General features: G+C 41.0%; 2 protein-coding genes across 5 annotated transcripts in view; one reads left to right on the forward strand and one right to left on the reverse strand.

The window, feature by feature from the left end:
• Positions 1-16,556, forward strand: part of ccdc88b (coiled-coil and HOOK domain protein 88B) — a 67,446-nt gene that overhangs the window by 49,488 nt on the left and 1,402 nt on the right. For 2 of the 3 annotated variants that reach the window (XM_089021274.1, XM_089021281.1), the window contains exons 23-26: positions 4,853-4,998; positions 6,739-6,846; positions 7,973-8,118; positions 16,171-16,497. In XM_089021274.1, coding sequence (XP_088877400.1) covers positions 4,853-4,998; positions 6,739-6,846; positions 7,973-8,118; positions 16,171-16,497 — 727 coding nt within the window. Of the gene's footprint in view, positions 1-4,852; positions 4,999-6,738; positions 6,847-7,972; positions 8,119-16,170; positions 16,527-16,556 lie in introns of those variants that run through there. The other variant, XM_089021265.1, reaches the window with a different exon arrangement.
• The window catches only part of macrod1 (mono-ADP ribosylhydrolase 1), a 229,202-nt gene that overhangs the window by 10,337 nt on the left and 202,309 nt on the right, over positions 1-16,556 (reverse strand). For both annotated transcript variants that reach the window (XM_089021322.1, XM_089021314.1), the window contains 2 exons: positions 14,947-15,111; positions 13,023-13,230 (listed from right to left, as the gene is read on the reverse strand). The gene's annotated coding sequence lies outside the window, so the exon portion shown is untranslated. The remainder of the gene's footprint in view (positions 1-13,022; positions 13,231-14,946; positions 15,112-16,556) is intronic.

Consider the following 16,556-nt stretch of genomic DNA (forward strand, 5'->3'; position numbering starts at 1 on the left):
GATATGACGAGACTTTACTGTACTTAATAAAACAGTAATGTCATTTGATATATTCATTAACTTTGGCCATTTTTCGCTGAAGATAAATAACATCCAGTATATACATGCAAATATTGCTATTCCACCCTTCGTGCTCTAATATACATTTCTTCAACAACATATGACAATGATGCCATTTGTTAGCCAATTTGCAGCATTTTGCATTGTTTTTGAACATGAAGCTACTCAAACTGATCTCCAGCAAAACGTTGTGACTGTTTTGAATACACATTGTACTTTGTTTTACGTTTAGTCTGACCATAAACTGGAAGTGGCTATAAACAGTGAGGAGCCTCTTTTTTAAAGAGGTGTTTACTGTCTGCCAAACTGCATCTTGTTATGGAGTAAGCCGAGTTCCTGGCCACCATCTTGTGCGGTTACGTCACTGTTTTGCTCCTTAATACAGTGATACCTCCGCATACAAACGCTTCAGCTCATGAACTTTTCGCCTCACGGACATTAAATTCGCGAGCAAATAGTCTCGGCTGACGAAGTAGTTTTCGGAGGACGAACCAAACCACACGGCGCCACGGTCGCCGGCGGACTAGTTTTCGTCACCCCCTTTCTTTAAGTGCGGACGTGGTTTGTTATCGAGTGTAGTACTTTCGCTATTTTGGGACCGAAAAAGACCCCACCTAAGGCTAGTGATAAACCGAAGAGGACATAAAATAAAATTAAGGTCAAGCAGAAGAAGGAGATCATCGAAACACACGAATGAGGTGTGCGTTTGTGTGACCTAGCATCCCAGTACCAGTACGCACGGCCATTGCTACGTGTGGCTATGGGTGTTTCTGTGTTGTCTAAGTAACGGCCTCAGGCAATTGAAGATGTTGAAAAGCTTCTGTTGATTTGGATTAACGAAAAGCAGCTATCAGGGGACAGTGTGAGTGAGGGTATTATCGCCGAAAAAGTATGGCAACTTCACTCGGATATCATCAAGAGGTAACTACATCAATGACTATCACAAAGGTAAATAAAACTACTTTATAATAGTTTATTTCTTTAATTACAATATAACAGCACATTTATTATACATAAAACAAAGGCTTATTTAGTGGAAAAATATGTTTTATGGGGATGGGAATGGATTATTATCATTTTAATGGTTTCCTATGGGTAATAAATGTTCGTCAGACGAACTTTTCGCCTTACACACACTTTCTGGGAACCAATTAAGTTCGTGAGCTGAGGTATCACTGTACAGGAAAAAAACAAAACGGGAGGAAATTACACTTTGTGAACCACTAAACGACCGGTAGCACTGTACTGTCACTGTCACAAAAAAAGAATTTGATCAGTCCTCTATAGAATTTTTTAGAAGTTTTACGAAAATAGGTTATCAGTTTTTACGTAATCCCCTACTAACAAACCAACTGACTAATGATGCTCAGCTTTCCATTGCAAAACACAGCCAGCATAATAAACATTAAATAACCAAGAGACTTGTAACTTTGCTATCCAGTGAATTATTCATGCATGAAATACTAATTGTACCCTCTATGGGGAGTGCCTTTTCACAAGCCAGAAAATAATTAAAAGGCATCTTTTTCTTGAGCTGTTGAGTCGCAACCAACACCACAATACATAACGTGTCTGCTTGTAAATAAGAAAGATGTTATGCAACGTCTATTTTATATTGACCACTGAGGTCAATTAAACTTCACAACTGTAGGGGGAGCCCTAGAGCAAAACACCCACTTTTCCCTCATTGCTACTTCACCGCTCAATTCCAGTCTTAACTAAAACAACCCTTTAATGTGTGAGCTCCAGTATTTGCTATCCATAAAACTCGGAGAAGCCAACAGTATAGTAAAGGAGGAGCACACCTTTAAACCTGCAGTCGCTCTCGGGTGTTTAATATTGCAGTTGCCGACTGAACATTTGCATGCAAAGAAGGATTTAATGCTTCACGGTGGAGACACTTTGAAACGTTAGACTCTTGGAATAATAAAGATAATTTATTTGAAGCATTATTGGCCAATTAAACCGAACATATTAGAACATTTATGGCAGCTTTTAGGGGCTGTTTTACATCGCCGTGGTCAGGGTGGAATCGTTAGCATCTCATCAGAGTAGACTTTGCTCACACCTGATGGAAGCTGCTGTCAATTTTGACACTTGAGGAAAAGTGATTTGCTGAGCTAACCACCAAACCATCACGATTCAATGCTCAAGTCAATTTTAGGCTAAAAACCTGTGGTGTGCCGTAAGGGCCTGCAAGGCCTTCTTTGCTGGCCTGAAAATGCGCACAATTCAAAGGATACCAACAAAATGTCACGGTTCATTAACGTTCTATCTATTTGAGTTACTTCCGGGTTGAGTGAACGCTGGCCCGTGTGTGTCACCCACAGAAAAAAAAAAATCCTGTGACTGAAAAGTGACCTTGAGAATTTTGAAAGGCACTTATAAATGAAATGTATTATTATTATGGATTATTATCCTATTACTAACTTCAAATCAGCTGTAATATTCTACGTAAGGCCGTCACACTGTCACTAACGGTTGAAAATATTCATCACGCACTCACGTCTGAAGTTGCTTGGGGGAATTACAGACGTACAAAATGAAAAGGAGCCAACTGAGAACATTTGGTTGGCGAACAGACAAGAAACACACAAAAATAAGCCAGGATCAGGCATATTCCTCTGAATTATTGAAACTGACCAATGAGACAAACTTGGCTTGTCAAATTCAACAAATTAGCTTTGGTATTAATCAATACAAGTTTCCCCCCAGTGCCAGGTACCCAAGCAGCTTGTCATTATCAACATCCACTGAATTATTCTTATCCTTCTTTTCCACATTTCCTTGATGCATGACAGAAAAGTGAATCGATAGTGGCAGAATGTGAAGGGAGCGGTGCTTTGAACGCAATGTTTGGAGCATGTCAAGACTTGCAATTAACTTGCTGCAGTGCTGCTGCAAACGGCCTGTGAGACAAGTGCGAACAAAAAAATATCACAAGTGCAACAAGACAATAAGATTGCTTCATGCAAATGTATCTTATTTCATCTCAAAACAATACATTATGTTTCATGTTAACGTAATGGCCATTCACAACGCGCATTTGATTTTAAGGTGTACTGTGAACCGTTAAGAAAAATGAAGGCTTTTAGGTGCACCTTTTAGTGTGCCCGGGCGCAAGACACTGGGGCCCCTCTCTGTAGCCAGGCCGAGAGATGGGGCTCATTGGGAAAGAAGGAGTCCTACACTTCAGTCCGAAGAGGCAACGTGTGTCACCCTTCTCAAGGGCTCACCACCCATGGAAGGGGCCAAAGGGGTCGGGTGCGATATGAGCCAACGGTGGGGACCCTGATGGTCCAATCCTCGGCTACAGAAGCTAGCTTTAGGGACGTGGATTGTCACCCCTCTTGCAGGGAAAGAACCTGGTGTCCGAGGTGGAATAGTTCCGACTAAATAGTCCTCTCGCTACGGATTGGACTCTCTTCCACTCTGGAGTTGCCCACAGTGAGAGGCGTAGAGTAGGTGTGGGCATACTCATTGCTCCCTGGCTCACTGTCGAGAGGGTTGCCTCCCTCTGCCTTCGGGTGGGGGGGATGGATCCTGACTGTTATTTGTGCGTATGCACCAAACAGAAGCTCAGTGTACACATTCTTTTATGTAGTCCTTGGAGGGAGTGCTGGAGAGACCTCATGCTTAGGGAGTCCCTTGTTCTGCTGAGGATTGAGTGATTCCTTTCATCACTTTGCTGCTGTGAAATATAAATTTCTCCACTGTGAGACTAATAAAGGCATATCCAATCCAATCCAATTTCAATGCTTACGTGGGCAATGACAGTGAGACCTGGATGGGCATGATTGGGAGGAACAGCTTCCCGGATCAGAACCCGAGTGGTGTTACGTGTACTTGGCACCAGGACACCCTTGGCCACAGTTCGATGATTGACTATGTGGTTGTATCATCCCCTTTTCTAAAGGGGTACCTGAGGATGCGTTCCAACTACAGAGGGATCACACTCCTCAGCCACCCTAGTAAGGTCTATTCATGGGTTTTGGAAAGGAGGGTCCGTCAGGAAGTCAAGCCTCAGATTGAGGAGGAGCACTGTGGTTTTCATCTTGGCCGTGGGAAAGTGGACCAGCTCTACACCCTTAGCAGAGTCCTTGAGGGGGTATGGGAACTCGCCCAACCAGTCTACATGTGTTTTGTGGACTTGGGGAAAGCGTTTGACTGTATCCCTCGGAGAGTTCTGTGGGGGGTGCTTCAGAAACCCCTGATACGGGCCGTTCAGTCCTGATATGGCCAATGTCAGTTAGATCGAATCATTTCCAGTGAGGGTTATTGAAGGGGTCCGCTTTGGTGGCCTCAGTATAGCATCTCTGCTTCGTCCAGATAATGTGGTACTGTTGAGGCCTTTAAGCAGGGCTCTCCAACTATCACTGGAGCATTTCTCAGCCGGGTGCGAAGCGGTTGGAATGAGAATCAGCACCTCCAAATCTGAGACAATGGTTCTCAGTCGGAAAAGGATGGATTGCCCTCGCCGGGTCGGGGAGGAGATTTTGCCCCAAGTGGAGGAGTTTAAGTACTGTATCTTGGATTCTTGTTCACGAATGCAAACAGCATTCAGTCAGTCATTTTGAGCTACATTTTAAATATGTCATATCAGCAGTATATGTTGTGCAATATATGCCAACTTCAGCACATTGGAGTGTTACTCATTGAAAAAAAAAAAAAGTTGGCGGGGAAATCATACCATTGGGTTAATTGCAGCAGAGGGCCCTATTTGAGGAAATCTGATATATTTTTTTTCAAGACTCGCTCTGGGCTGGTCTTCCTCTTGTGTGTGTGTTTGCAGCTACTAAGCCAGCTCAAGGGGAACATGGAGGAGGAGAACCACAATTTAGCCGAACAGAACCGCAGTCTGATGATGGAGAACCGAGCGTTACTAGAGCAGAGCCTAGAGCGCCGTGACCAGCACTATACGCAGCAAAAAGAATATCAGTAAGTGACGCACGCACTCACACACACAAACACACACACACACACAAGACCTGAACAGCGAGTCTTGGCCTGTAGGGTTTCTTAACAGGATTGATAGAATTAAAGCTACAAGGAACTGATAGTACATCATGAATGTGTAATGTGTGAACATGTGTGTTGAGATGTGGTATCAAAGTCACATATGCAGGTCTGTGTGTGAGAGAGAGACAGAGAAAAACAGACAGAGCGAAACAGAGACAGAGAGGAAAGTGTTTCACTATCCAACAGCCCCCAGCAGTTGTGCTTTTAAATGCTAAATAAATTGGTTCGCAGATTATCCAGAACGAATAACAATCATGCAGGGCTGCTTCACCCTTTAAGAATAATGAGTCACATTGCTCTCAAATTACATTATTGCCCTCCCATTTTTTCCCCAGAAATTGTTGTATTTTTTATTCAGTCAAATTTTTTTTTTTATTTTTTGGGGGAAGAAATACAATTGCAGATATAAAGTACTGCAGTACACACATTCTAATTTTGTTTTGCTTTTTTGAGGGGTAATTTAGAAAACCCATTTGACCAAGCACTAGATGAACTTGATAGGCAAATCTTGTACATGCGTGACATCTGCTCTGAGAAAAGCAATTTCATAGTCGTCATCCACAGAAATATATTCAATATTGATCTGTAAAAATGGAAAATTAAATAAGAAAATGGGCAAAAACAGTAATATTACAAAAGTGTATATCCATCCAACCATGCTATCGAGCTAGCTATAGAGCTAGCTATTTAGCTAGCTATCAAGATAACTATTGAGCTAACTATCACGCTAGCTCTCAAGCTATTAAGCTAGCTATCAAGCTATCTATTGAGCTGTCGAGCTAGCTAACGAGCTAGCTATCAATCTAGCTATCGAGCTAGCTATAAAGCTAGCTATCGAGCTAGCTATCTCCATCCATCCATCTTTCCAGGTGGGTATGTTGAATTAGGTGTTTTTTTTTCAGTTGTCGCCAGAATTGGCGACATTATGTTTTTCTTATAACAATGATAATAATAATTTCGGTAATCATTAATTTAGGGTTAGGTTTAGAAACAGGTGGAATTTTCTCCTGAAATGCACAGTAAAATAAATACTGTATAGCGCAAATTTATATAGGTCAAACTTGAAAGAAAAAAACATTTTTTTTAATTAGCATTAAAATATGTTGATCAAAAAAAGTTCTCAGTCTACAGCAAAACAAAGGAATCTACCACTGAAAATATTTATATGTCTGTGTGAATTCAGAAAAGCACAGAAAGCAGGGCACCAAATTTTCAGTCTCCTCAGTGTGTTGCTTTGGGGATAAAATAGAGCAGCACTTCAATCTGTAGAAAAATAAGATACTAAACTTTACGTTTAGTATCGAGTATTGTAGCGCTGAACTCCGCTGACCTCGCTTAACATGGCCGAACTTCCTCGCCCGTAGTCGAGGGTCGTCAATGAACAGCCAGCCTAGAGCGTGAGCGACTTTTTGCTTCACAATTCTTTATCCTGAGCCGTTCATCATCCAAGGCAGGTCTGCAGTTGCGGGCTATTTTTCCAGCTTTTTTCCCCTCTTCTGTTCTTTGTGTGCTAAAAACCTTGATCAGCAGGGGCGTGCTGACATTTATTGTATTCTCCCGTCTTAAAAACAGCACAAGGAAAGTAATTCAATTGAGGTTATTGACAGAAATGTAATAAATGTATGAAACTTGAGCGCTCATCTTTGTATCCTCCTTCAGGGAAAAGCTGAGTGAGCTGCGTCGAGAGAAGCAGAAGTTGGTGGAGAAGATTATGGACCAATACAGAGTTCTGGAGCCAAATGTGCAACCTTCACAGTGGAAGGCCAAGTACTGTTCAATAATACAGTCAACACAATTTTGTCAATGACACCATGCTAGCATGTGCTTGGTTGAAATAAATGCGTATAATACTACAGTATATGTAATCGATATTTGATGGAATGTCTTGTCATGACGCTTTTCCCCTTGAGCATCAATTGGTCTGACAAACAATAAACCGATGAAAAGCAATTTATGGTGTGAAACTAAAATTTTAGTCATGCTGATGAGTGAGGTGATACCAGGGCGATTGGGGCAATCAGGGCTAGTCATCGAGCATAATCAGTCAGGACAAAAGGGGTAATCAGATTAGTTGAAGGGAATAGTCCTGTGCTCCCCCCAACCTTGCAGAAGGGACCTATCAAAGCAGAGGTCTGGCACCGCCACCTATGGACATTAGGGATTATAAATAGGGCCAGAGCTACCAGCAAAATGTGTGTTTGCTGACAAAGCTTTTCGGAAGTGAAAATAGGACAGCGATTTTTTGGGGTTTCGTTTTTTTCATTCTTGGGTGATGATAAAGCGCTGGCCATGGCCTCTGGCGATGTTTTTTTCCTTTCCATTAGGGGGCAGAATTTCACTTTTCCCATGCTTTGTTCCAGCGTCAGCTGTTGTTAAAGCACTATATAAACTAATATGTATTTTTTGGACAGCCGCCCTCATTTCAAGCTCATATAACTCCAGACCCATATAATTTAGGATTTTTTTTTCTCATGAAAGTAGAGAGTCTAAGGATGAGAAGGTTTCTTCAGCCGTCATCTGTACAAAAGTGAAGGTTTCGGACGTTTCGCCTCCTATCCAAGAGGCTTCGTCAGCGAACTAAAGTCTGACGACCAGTCAGACTTTAGTATCGGCCCCATTTATATATCCCTAATGTCCAGACCTGGTGGCGCCGGACACAGCTATGATAGGCTTCACTGTTTCAAACTTTTTGAGCGCTTGGCTTTGAAAGTGCCACTAACTATAAACGTTAACCAATAATACTATTGGGGAAAAATGTGTTTTATTCTATATAGTATGTGTGGGTACATAGTATATACAAAGCGTTTCTTTCCTGAAGCACATCCTGAAGCTGCCCTCTGAATTGTGTGAACTTTCATATTAGGCCTTCACTGTACATTATGTGTCCTCGTAGGAAATCCAACTGGATTGCAGACCAAATGAAGAAGCTCATCAAACCTCGCGGAGGAGGGAGAGAGGGACGCACCCTCTTCACGGCTGCTGGCAGCGTGGAGAACTTGGCTGACAGAGCCCAATTCACATCAGACACCCTTGAGCGCGGTGAGCGCCGCACACCCCAGCGGTCTGTCTGGTTTGCAAGGATATTCTAACACGCTCGCCCCCATCAAGTGATGCCACAGGCATGCATCCACATCGCCTCTTGACTAGCAAGTGAGCTTGGCACGCTAACCCTAACCTTATTTTCGTCCTTTTTGCTGCGAATTTCTCAAGCAATCTCAGAACTGCACATACTTCCCCTCTATGACTCTGACTGCATAATGCAAAGCCTCGATACTGCTGGAGAAGACGAATTCACACCTGATTTCCTCATCTTAGTATTTGCACTGTAAATGCTTGCCTGCTGTCACTCGTTTTGTCTGGAGTATTATAAGTGTGTCTACTCCAGTGCCAGGGTTTTTGTCATTGTCACTTGAATTTCAGGACCCACAGAATATTGAGTTTTACGACTACTGTGATACCTCGGCTTACGAACGCCTTGACTAACGAACGTTTCGGCTTACGACCATTAAATTCACGAGATTTTAATCTTGGCATACAAACTCTTTTTCGAGATACACACGGAGCGCCTCAATGAGTGATGTGTCGTTCGCGAAGAGCCCGTTCTCCGAACAAGGAAATGGCAGCCTACTTTTATTTGTCCTCTATACTCCGCCCCAGTCTTCGGTTAAAGTCGCACGTGATTGGTCAAGAACGCAGTAGTGACAGGGTTGTTAAGGAAGGCAGACGACAGAGAGTGAGATAATTGATAGAAAACACTGTGAAATTTGGACTCGTTTCAACTTTATTGATAGTTGAAAGTCAGAGTGTAGACTGCAAGGTTAAAAGAGTTAAGGTTAAAAGAGTGTAGACTGCAAGGTTAAAATTTCCCATCAATCAGGCTCCACAAATAACCCGCACAAGCACTTAATGCAAAAAGCCCAGCTAAACAGAACACAATTGATGAGGAACAAGATAAAATTATCACAGAGAAAGCACGGCAACTTCACTCGGATATTGTCAAAAGGCAACCTGGAAGTTCGTCATCCATTAATAATAACGGTTCGAGAACTTTAAGCGTTATCTCTACACTTGATGCAAAAAACTATCAACATAGCTAAACAGAACACAACTGATGAGGAACTAGATAAAATGATCGCAGAGAAAGCACCTCCAAGGTATCATTCTTAAAGGTGGTGGAAGAAGAAGGCTACGTTCCTCATCAAGTGTTTAATGCTGATGAAGCCGGCCACTCCATTCCATCAAGCCATCAACGACCATCACAGTGGTAAATAAAACGACTTTATTATATAGTAGTTTTTCTTTAATTCAATACCATGGCACATTTACAATACATAAAATAAGGCATATTTTGTGTAGTTTTAAGTCTTAGAAAATTAGAAAGCAGAAAACTATGTTTTTATGGGGACCTGAAAACGGATTATTCTCATTTCAATGGTTTCCTATGGGAAATTAATGTTTGGGATACACACTTTTCGCCTTACACACTCTGTCTGGGAACCAATTAAGTTCGTAAGCCAAGGAATCACTGTACTTTAACATTCACCACAGTGTTAGAAACCTTAGACTCTCTTCTTTCATCAGAAAAAAAGAGTTAATTCCTAAGTCATATGGGTCTGGAGTTATATGAGCTTGAAATGAGGTCACCTGTCCAAAATGCAAATACAATGCACTACATACATATTGGTTTATATAGCACTTTAACAACAGCTGATCCTGGAACAAAGCGCTAACATGGAAAAAAGGGAAATGCTGCCCCTTGTGGAAAAGAAAAAAAACATTGCCAGAAACCATGGCCAGCGCTTTATCGGCACCCAAGCATGAAAAAACAAACCCCAAACAAATTCGGAAATGGCATATTTTCCATTCCTGAATAAATTTGTGAATGGCAGTGAATGAGTTAAAAAAAGATATTATAATAATAATACATTTAATTTCTCCGCGCCTTTCAAAACTTTCATGGACACTTTACAGTCACAGGATTTTTTTTGTATGGGGGAGCAGCGGCAGCCATTCACGCCAGCGTTCACTCTACCCGGAAGTAACTCTTTGGCATTCGACTTAGCAAGGACATAATGTGTATAAACTCAATCGAATCAATGGGCAAGGTCACCTTGCTTTATATTTTTGGGGTGTTTTTCAGTTAATTTTATCATGCATTGATGCATTTTATCCCATCGGGACACTGATGACAATATGTATTAAGATGGAAACAGATTAACGTCTCGCTTAATTCAGTTTTGTGAGATTTTTTTAAATCCGCGCATGAATAGAATGCTGTTTGTTTTTTAGTCATAGTGAGTGCTCTCCTGTGCGTAAGAATAATAGCGTGATCAACTTTATCCGAAATGGCCTCAGTCCAAACCTGGCAATTAACTTAGTGAGCAAAGAGGGTCCCTTCAGGCTCTAATAGTGGCGCTGAAGTCTGTCTTTGATAAGCTGAGACGCTTCAGTCTTTGTATAAATAAACCTTCGCTGAGATCAATGCTCAATTTATTATTAGCTTCTCATGCTTTAATCTTTACCTCCTCAACTGTGTGTACGATTGACTTCCTATGTGAGTTAATGCGATGCTTTCAAGAGGCAATGCATCAAAATCCCCGCCGTTTACACTGATGACACAAGCCATTGCCACAGAGGATAAAAAGGAGCGTTTAGTGATCTATCCAAAAATCATATCAAAATCTTCAACATGAAGAGAAACCAATTCATTAATTGCCGTCATTTTTTCTTTACTGGGTTAAATAGTACTCTTATACTTTGTGTGCCAGCGTTTTTTAGCTGGCTCCCTTGATGATGATAATAATAATAATAATAATAATAATAATAATAATAATACATTTCATTTATCTAGCTAGATTGGATTTGCCTTTATTAGTCTCGCAGTGGAGAAATTTACATTTCACAGCAGCAAAGATACTACTACTGCTACTACTACTACTACTAATAATAATAATAATAATACATTTCATTTATATGCGCCTTTCAAAACTCCCAAGGTCACTTTACAGTCACAGGATATTTTTTTTCTATGGGTGAGCAGCGGAAGCCATAAGCGCCAGCGTTTACCCAACCGGGAAGTAACTCAAATAGATAGAAAGCTAGCAAGCTAGCCTATAGGTAGCTAGCTAGATACTACTACCACTACTACTACTACTACTACTACTACTACTACTAATAATAATAATAATAATAATATATTTCATTTATAAGCACCTTTCAAAACTCTCAAGGTCACTTTACAGTCAGAGGATAAGGTTTTTCTGCGGGTGAGCAGCGGCAGTCACACGCGCCACCATTCACCCAAAATAGATAGAAATCGAGCTAGCTTGCGAATAGCTAGCTAGCCAGCTAGCTAGCGAATAGCTAGAGAGCTAGACACTACTACTACTACTACTACCACTACTACTACTACTACTACTACTCCTTGTTGTATTAAGTTCATCCTGTCTACTTGATATCTAATTTAAAACAGATTCTTTACTTACAATACACTGTCTGTAAGTAAAGAATCTGTTTTAAATTACTACTACTACTACTACTAATAATAATAATAAATTTCCCTTATAAGCACCTTTCAAAACTCTCTAGGTCAATTTACAGTCACAGGATAAGTTTTTTTCTGTGGGTGAGCAGCGGCAGCCACACGTGCCAGCGTTCACTTAACCCGGAAGTAACTGAAATAGATAGAAAGTGAGCTAGCTAGCCAATAGATAGCTAATAGATAGCTAGCTAGATAACTAGCCAGCTAGATAGCTATATAGCTAATACATAGCTAGCCAGCCAGCTAGATAGGTAATAGACAGCAAATAGATAGCAGCTAGCTAGCTAAGTGAATCACTACCCTGGGAAACAGATGTGAATTATTTGAATTCAATGCAATCTCATTTTAATTAAAGAATGGGAAATTCTTAACAGAGCTTAGAAGGGCATTTTGCCTGTTGCGCAGGTTTAATAATACTCTACACATTCATTAACAATCCCCTTATGAGTGAGCACCTTATTTAGTGTGAGAATATAAATTCTTGAGGGTGAGGTAGAGAGCGGTTTCTTTAAGTAGATCTCGACTCTAAGGGACTTCTCCTGACGACAATAAGGAAGAGGAAGGCAAGCGTAATGTTCATTACATTTGCATTGCATTTATCCGCACATGCATTTAACTCAATGTTTCATTCGGTACGGCTGCTCAGTCCTGTGAAAACCAATCTCAGAGCGATTATTTAAAAACGGCCTCTTTGCAAAGTCAGTAATACTATTTTGGTTTGATAATCATTATTTGCACTGTAATTATTATTATTGTTGATGATTTCAGGGATGGTTTCATTTTCTAAGTGGGAAGCATTGAGTTACTTTTACCCAAAGGTCGATTAATTATTTCGACCTATCTGATTGGATTGAGCCCCAAAAATAAACAGCAGCCTCTGACAGCCCACATTAAAACTGAGCAATGCAAAAAGACAGATTTTCATCCGAAAAAAAAAAAATATATATATATATATACAGTAAAGTCTCGTTATATCGATATTCAAGGGAATCCGAAAAAATATCGATATAACCGAGACTATCGATATATCCGACCCTGTTTGCATGTAATTTTCTCCGTGTGTGCATAGAAATAGTATCGATATAACCGGGACTATCGATATATCCGATATCGATATAACGAGACTTTACTGTGTGTATATATATATATATAAATATATATATATATATTTTTTAATGGGACTGATTTTTACTCGTGTATGACTATTGAATGATTGCCATGAGGCCATGACAGCTGGAATAGGCTCCAGCTAGCAAGTCTGTGACCCTTGTGAGGATAAGAGGATTAAAAGATTATGGACTATTGATTGTTTTGAGATTTCAATGTGTGCCCTGCATTGCTGAAGATCATATACAGTATTCGGACATCTGAAAATATGCTTGGAATAGTGTTCGAGAAATACCTTGCAAAGATGTGGAACTATCGCGGCTTGGAATTGAAGCGGATTTACATGGGGCAGGAGATGTGAGACAATCTCTTTTCGTCAATGGATGCTCCAGCTTTGTGCTTGCTTTCAACATTTAGCTTGACGCAGACGTGCACATTCCACCATGACATCCCTGATCCACTGGTGAAAAGGGCCTTTTGATCCTCTCTTCTTTCATCTAGAACTGCATCATACAACAAAGATGGTGCAGTAAGTGCTTAAGATTGAATGACTGTCTGTGTATTTTGTGTTGTGTCACATTATTTTGTTTTTGTTGCTGCTTTGACGTCAAGATGGCTGCCTTTCCAGCAGCTCCTGTATTTTGTTTTTTCTACTACTTCCCTTCCTTTCCTCTTCCAACTTTGCTGCTGTGAAATGTAAATTTCCCCACTGCGAAAATATTAAAGGCTAATCCAATCCGATCCATACTGAAAATAAATCAGAGGGTGTGGAACACATGCTCGATGTTCATAATCAGAAGGAGGTATAGCCTTATTTTGATGTATTTTCCACACTATAAACTGCACCTAAAAGCCTTCATTACTTTTCAGAACCTGACTGTGCGCCTTATAATCCAGTGTGCTTTATACTGTATATGGTGCACCTTATAGTCCGGAAAATATTGTAATCATTTTTTAGTGATGGGCAATTAATCTGTTCTTGCAACTGAAACTATGCTGTGTCGGAAATGAGATTTCAAAACAATGGAAGTCATGGAGAGCATATCTACCATATTGGACACTTTCAATAATAATAATAATAATCATCATCATCATCATCATCATAAACAACATTACTACTACTACTACTACTACTACTCCTGCTACTACTAATAATAAATGCAATAGTAAAATTGATGGTGGAAGCAGCAGCAGAGTGGGTAGCATAAAAAAAACATTGCAGTTATGTTCGTGCAAATATGCAGAGGGAATATAGGCGACAGCACCTCAGTGCATCATGGGAAATCACCAAGCAGTCTTTGCATACACGGTCTCATAACAAAGGCATAGTTTGCAATACGGTGAGGGGTCTTCTCAAGGCATCCCTGCTAGATGGATTTACAAGATTGCAGTCTGGTTATGACAAATGCATGCTTTTGATATTTTTAGAACCGGATTTATCTTTTGCGGCAAGTCCGTATGATGTGTATGGAAATGTAATATAGCCATATAAGATTACGGCAAAGGTTTAGTCTAAGCTCTAGACCAATGATCTGAACCACATTGTATTTAGGGTTTCCTTTAGAGAGCTACTGTGACATGCATACCCAGAAAATATATGATATATTATTCCACTATATATGGTATGCAGTAGTGTTTCCCAACTTTATGGAGTCAAGGCACCAAATTCACCTGAGAGAAAATGTTCTGGTACAGTAAAATCTCACTAAAAGTGAATACACTGGGACAGTCAAAAAGCATTTTAAGTCAATCCATCTGTTTTCCTCACAAGTGTTGCAAGTGTGCTGAAGCCTGTCCCAGCTATTTTACGGCAGTAAGCGTGGGATGCCCTGAACCGGTTGGAAACCAATCACAGGCCGCATAAAGACAAACAACCATACGCTTTCATACTCACACCTTGGGGACAATTTAGTGTTCAATCAGCCTGCCATGCATGTTTTTGGAATGTGGGAGGAAACTAGAGTACCCGGAAAAACCCCACTCAGGGATGGGGAGAATATGCTTACTCCACACAGTAAGGCTGAATCAAATTCTGGACCTCTGCACTGTGAGACTGACGTGCTAACATCTGACTATGGGGACGCCTTCATTTCAAGTCAAGCCACATTTATTTATTTTGCCAGACCCACAGTCTGATAAGGCCTTCAGATGCCCACAGTTGACAAATATTAAAAGTAACACCCAGGATGACAAAAAGACATCTGGAAAAAGCGAGAAACCTTGAGAAGGAGACACAGCTGGAAGAATCCCTCTTCAAGGATGACCAGTGGTTGACTGAGCACTTGTCTGGATCAGTTGTCACAAATCATGCTCATATCGATTGAAGCAGAATCTGTACAGCGCCATACATTTGGACAGTCATCACCCAGCTTGCTCTCCAGATCCTGCAGAGGGGCAAACAGAGGAAGTGGCAGTCAAACAGACCAACATAGAGTTCAACGAATTGCAAGAGTATAGAAACGAGTCTTATTCCAACGAATGTAGCTGCTCTAATTGCTGAAGGTTAGGCGTTCCAAGGCAATGGAGCCCTAATAGAGCAGACTCCAGAACCTGAAGACTTCTTTTTGGCTTTCGGCATCAATAAATGGCCAGTGTCTTCTGAACAGGGCGGAACACACAGTGTCACAAATTCAACACAATAGGAAGGTGCTAGGCCGTATAATATTTTATAGGTAAGTAACAAAACCTTAAAATCGTATCTCAAATGGTCTGGAAGCCAATGCATATTGGCTACTATCAGGGTAATGTAGCTTAAATTCCATGTCGACGTCGCGGGTCAAGTTGGAGCATTTTGTACTATTGTATCTGCAAACTTTTAACACTGAACATAGGATGACCAAAAGGCAATAGTCGAAGAACGTAGAAAACACATTCTGATTTCGGAGTAACCAGGAGATAAAATAGGACATATTTTAGTGATATTAAGAAGGTGAAAAAACCACATTCGTTATATTTTTTTATGTGCATTTGAAAAGCACGCATTGAATCAGATACAACAGTGAATTTTTTTGCTTGATCACTTCGGATCATAGTGATTGGAACGAGACTCAGTGTCGGGTCCTTGAATCTGTGAATTGTTATGCGTGTCTACTACTGTCCATTTATGATAAGAAGGCTTTCAAAACCAGTCAGTTTGAAGAAAAAAAATGGTGAGTTTGGTACAGATCTTGAGCCAAAATGAAAAGAACAAAGCTACTAAGCGAGAAACATGAAGCAGATGCACGTACTTCCATTTATGTCAAAAATTATATCAATTAGAGTCTGCTCCTCCATCCCCACCTATGACACCCGTTCCCTAGACTACAGTATATTTTCTCATTGGATTCAATGTTTAAGAAGAATTGAAGAGCATACAAGACTGCAGATCATCGAGGATCAACATGTTTTATGCATGAAACATCAGGACTCTGTGTGTGATACATCATATCCCTCACGTTTTGCAGACCCTTGCAGTGCTCCCGGGTCGCCATGTTCCTCGAGAAGAACTACAGAGATTTCATCTCCAACTAATCTGGTCCCTCGCTCCGGCTCTGGGGGGCGTCGTAAACTGGGATCCCGTCACGGTTGGGGTTTGACCAGATCTGGTGCTGCAATTTCTCAATCCTTCAGTCCGGGCGACCAGAAGACCCCGCCTCGTCTCCGCCTGCTTTCCGGTCAGACCAGCTCTAAAGTCGTCTGGGAGAGTGAGAGTGGCGAAACAAGTGCACCTCAGCTGGCAGCGGAGGGCAATGTGACAAGTCAGGAGATCTTTGAGCAGAAGACAAACGGAGGTAGGAAGGTGGAGGTGGACACAAGATGATCCGAACAGGTAATCGGGTCAAGGATAAGA

Source organism: Hippocampus bargibanti, linkage group LG02, assembly GCF_051943395.1.
Source record: "Hippocampus bargibanti isolate YZ-2025 linkage group LG02, ASM5194339v1, whole genome shotgun sequence".
In the NCBI taxonomy this organism is placed as follows: domain Eukaryota; kingdom Metazoa; phylum Chordata; class Actinopteri; order Syngnathiformes; family Syngnathidae; genus Hippocampus; species Hippocampus bargibanti.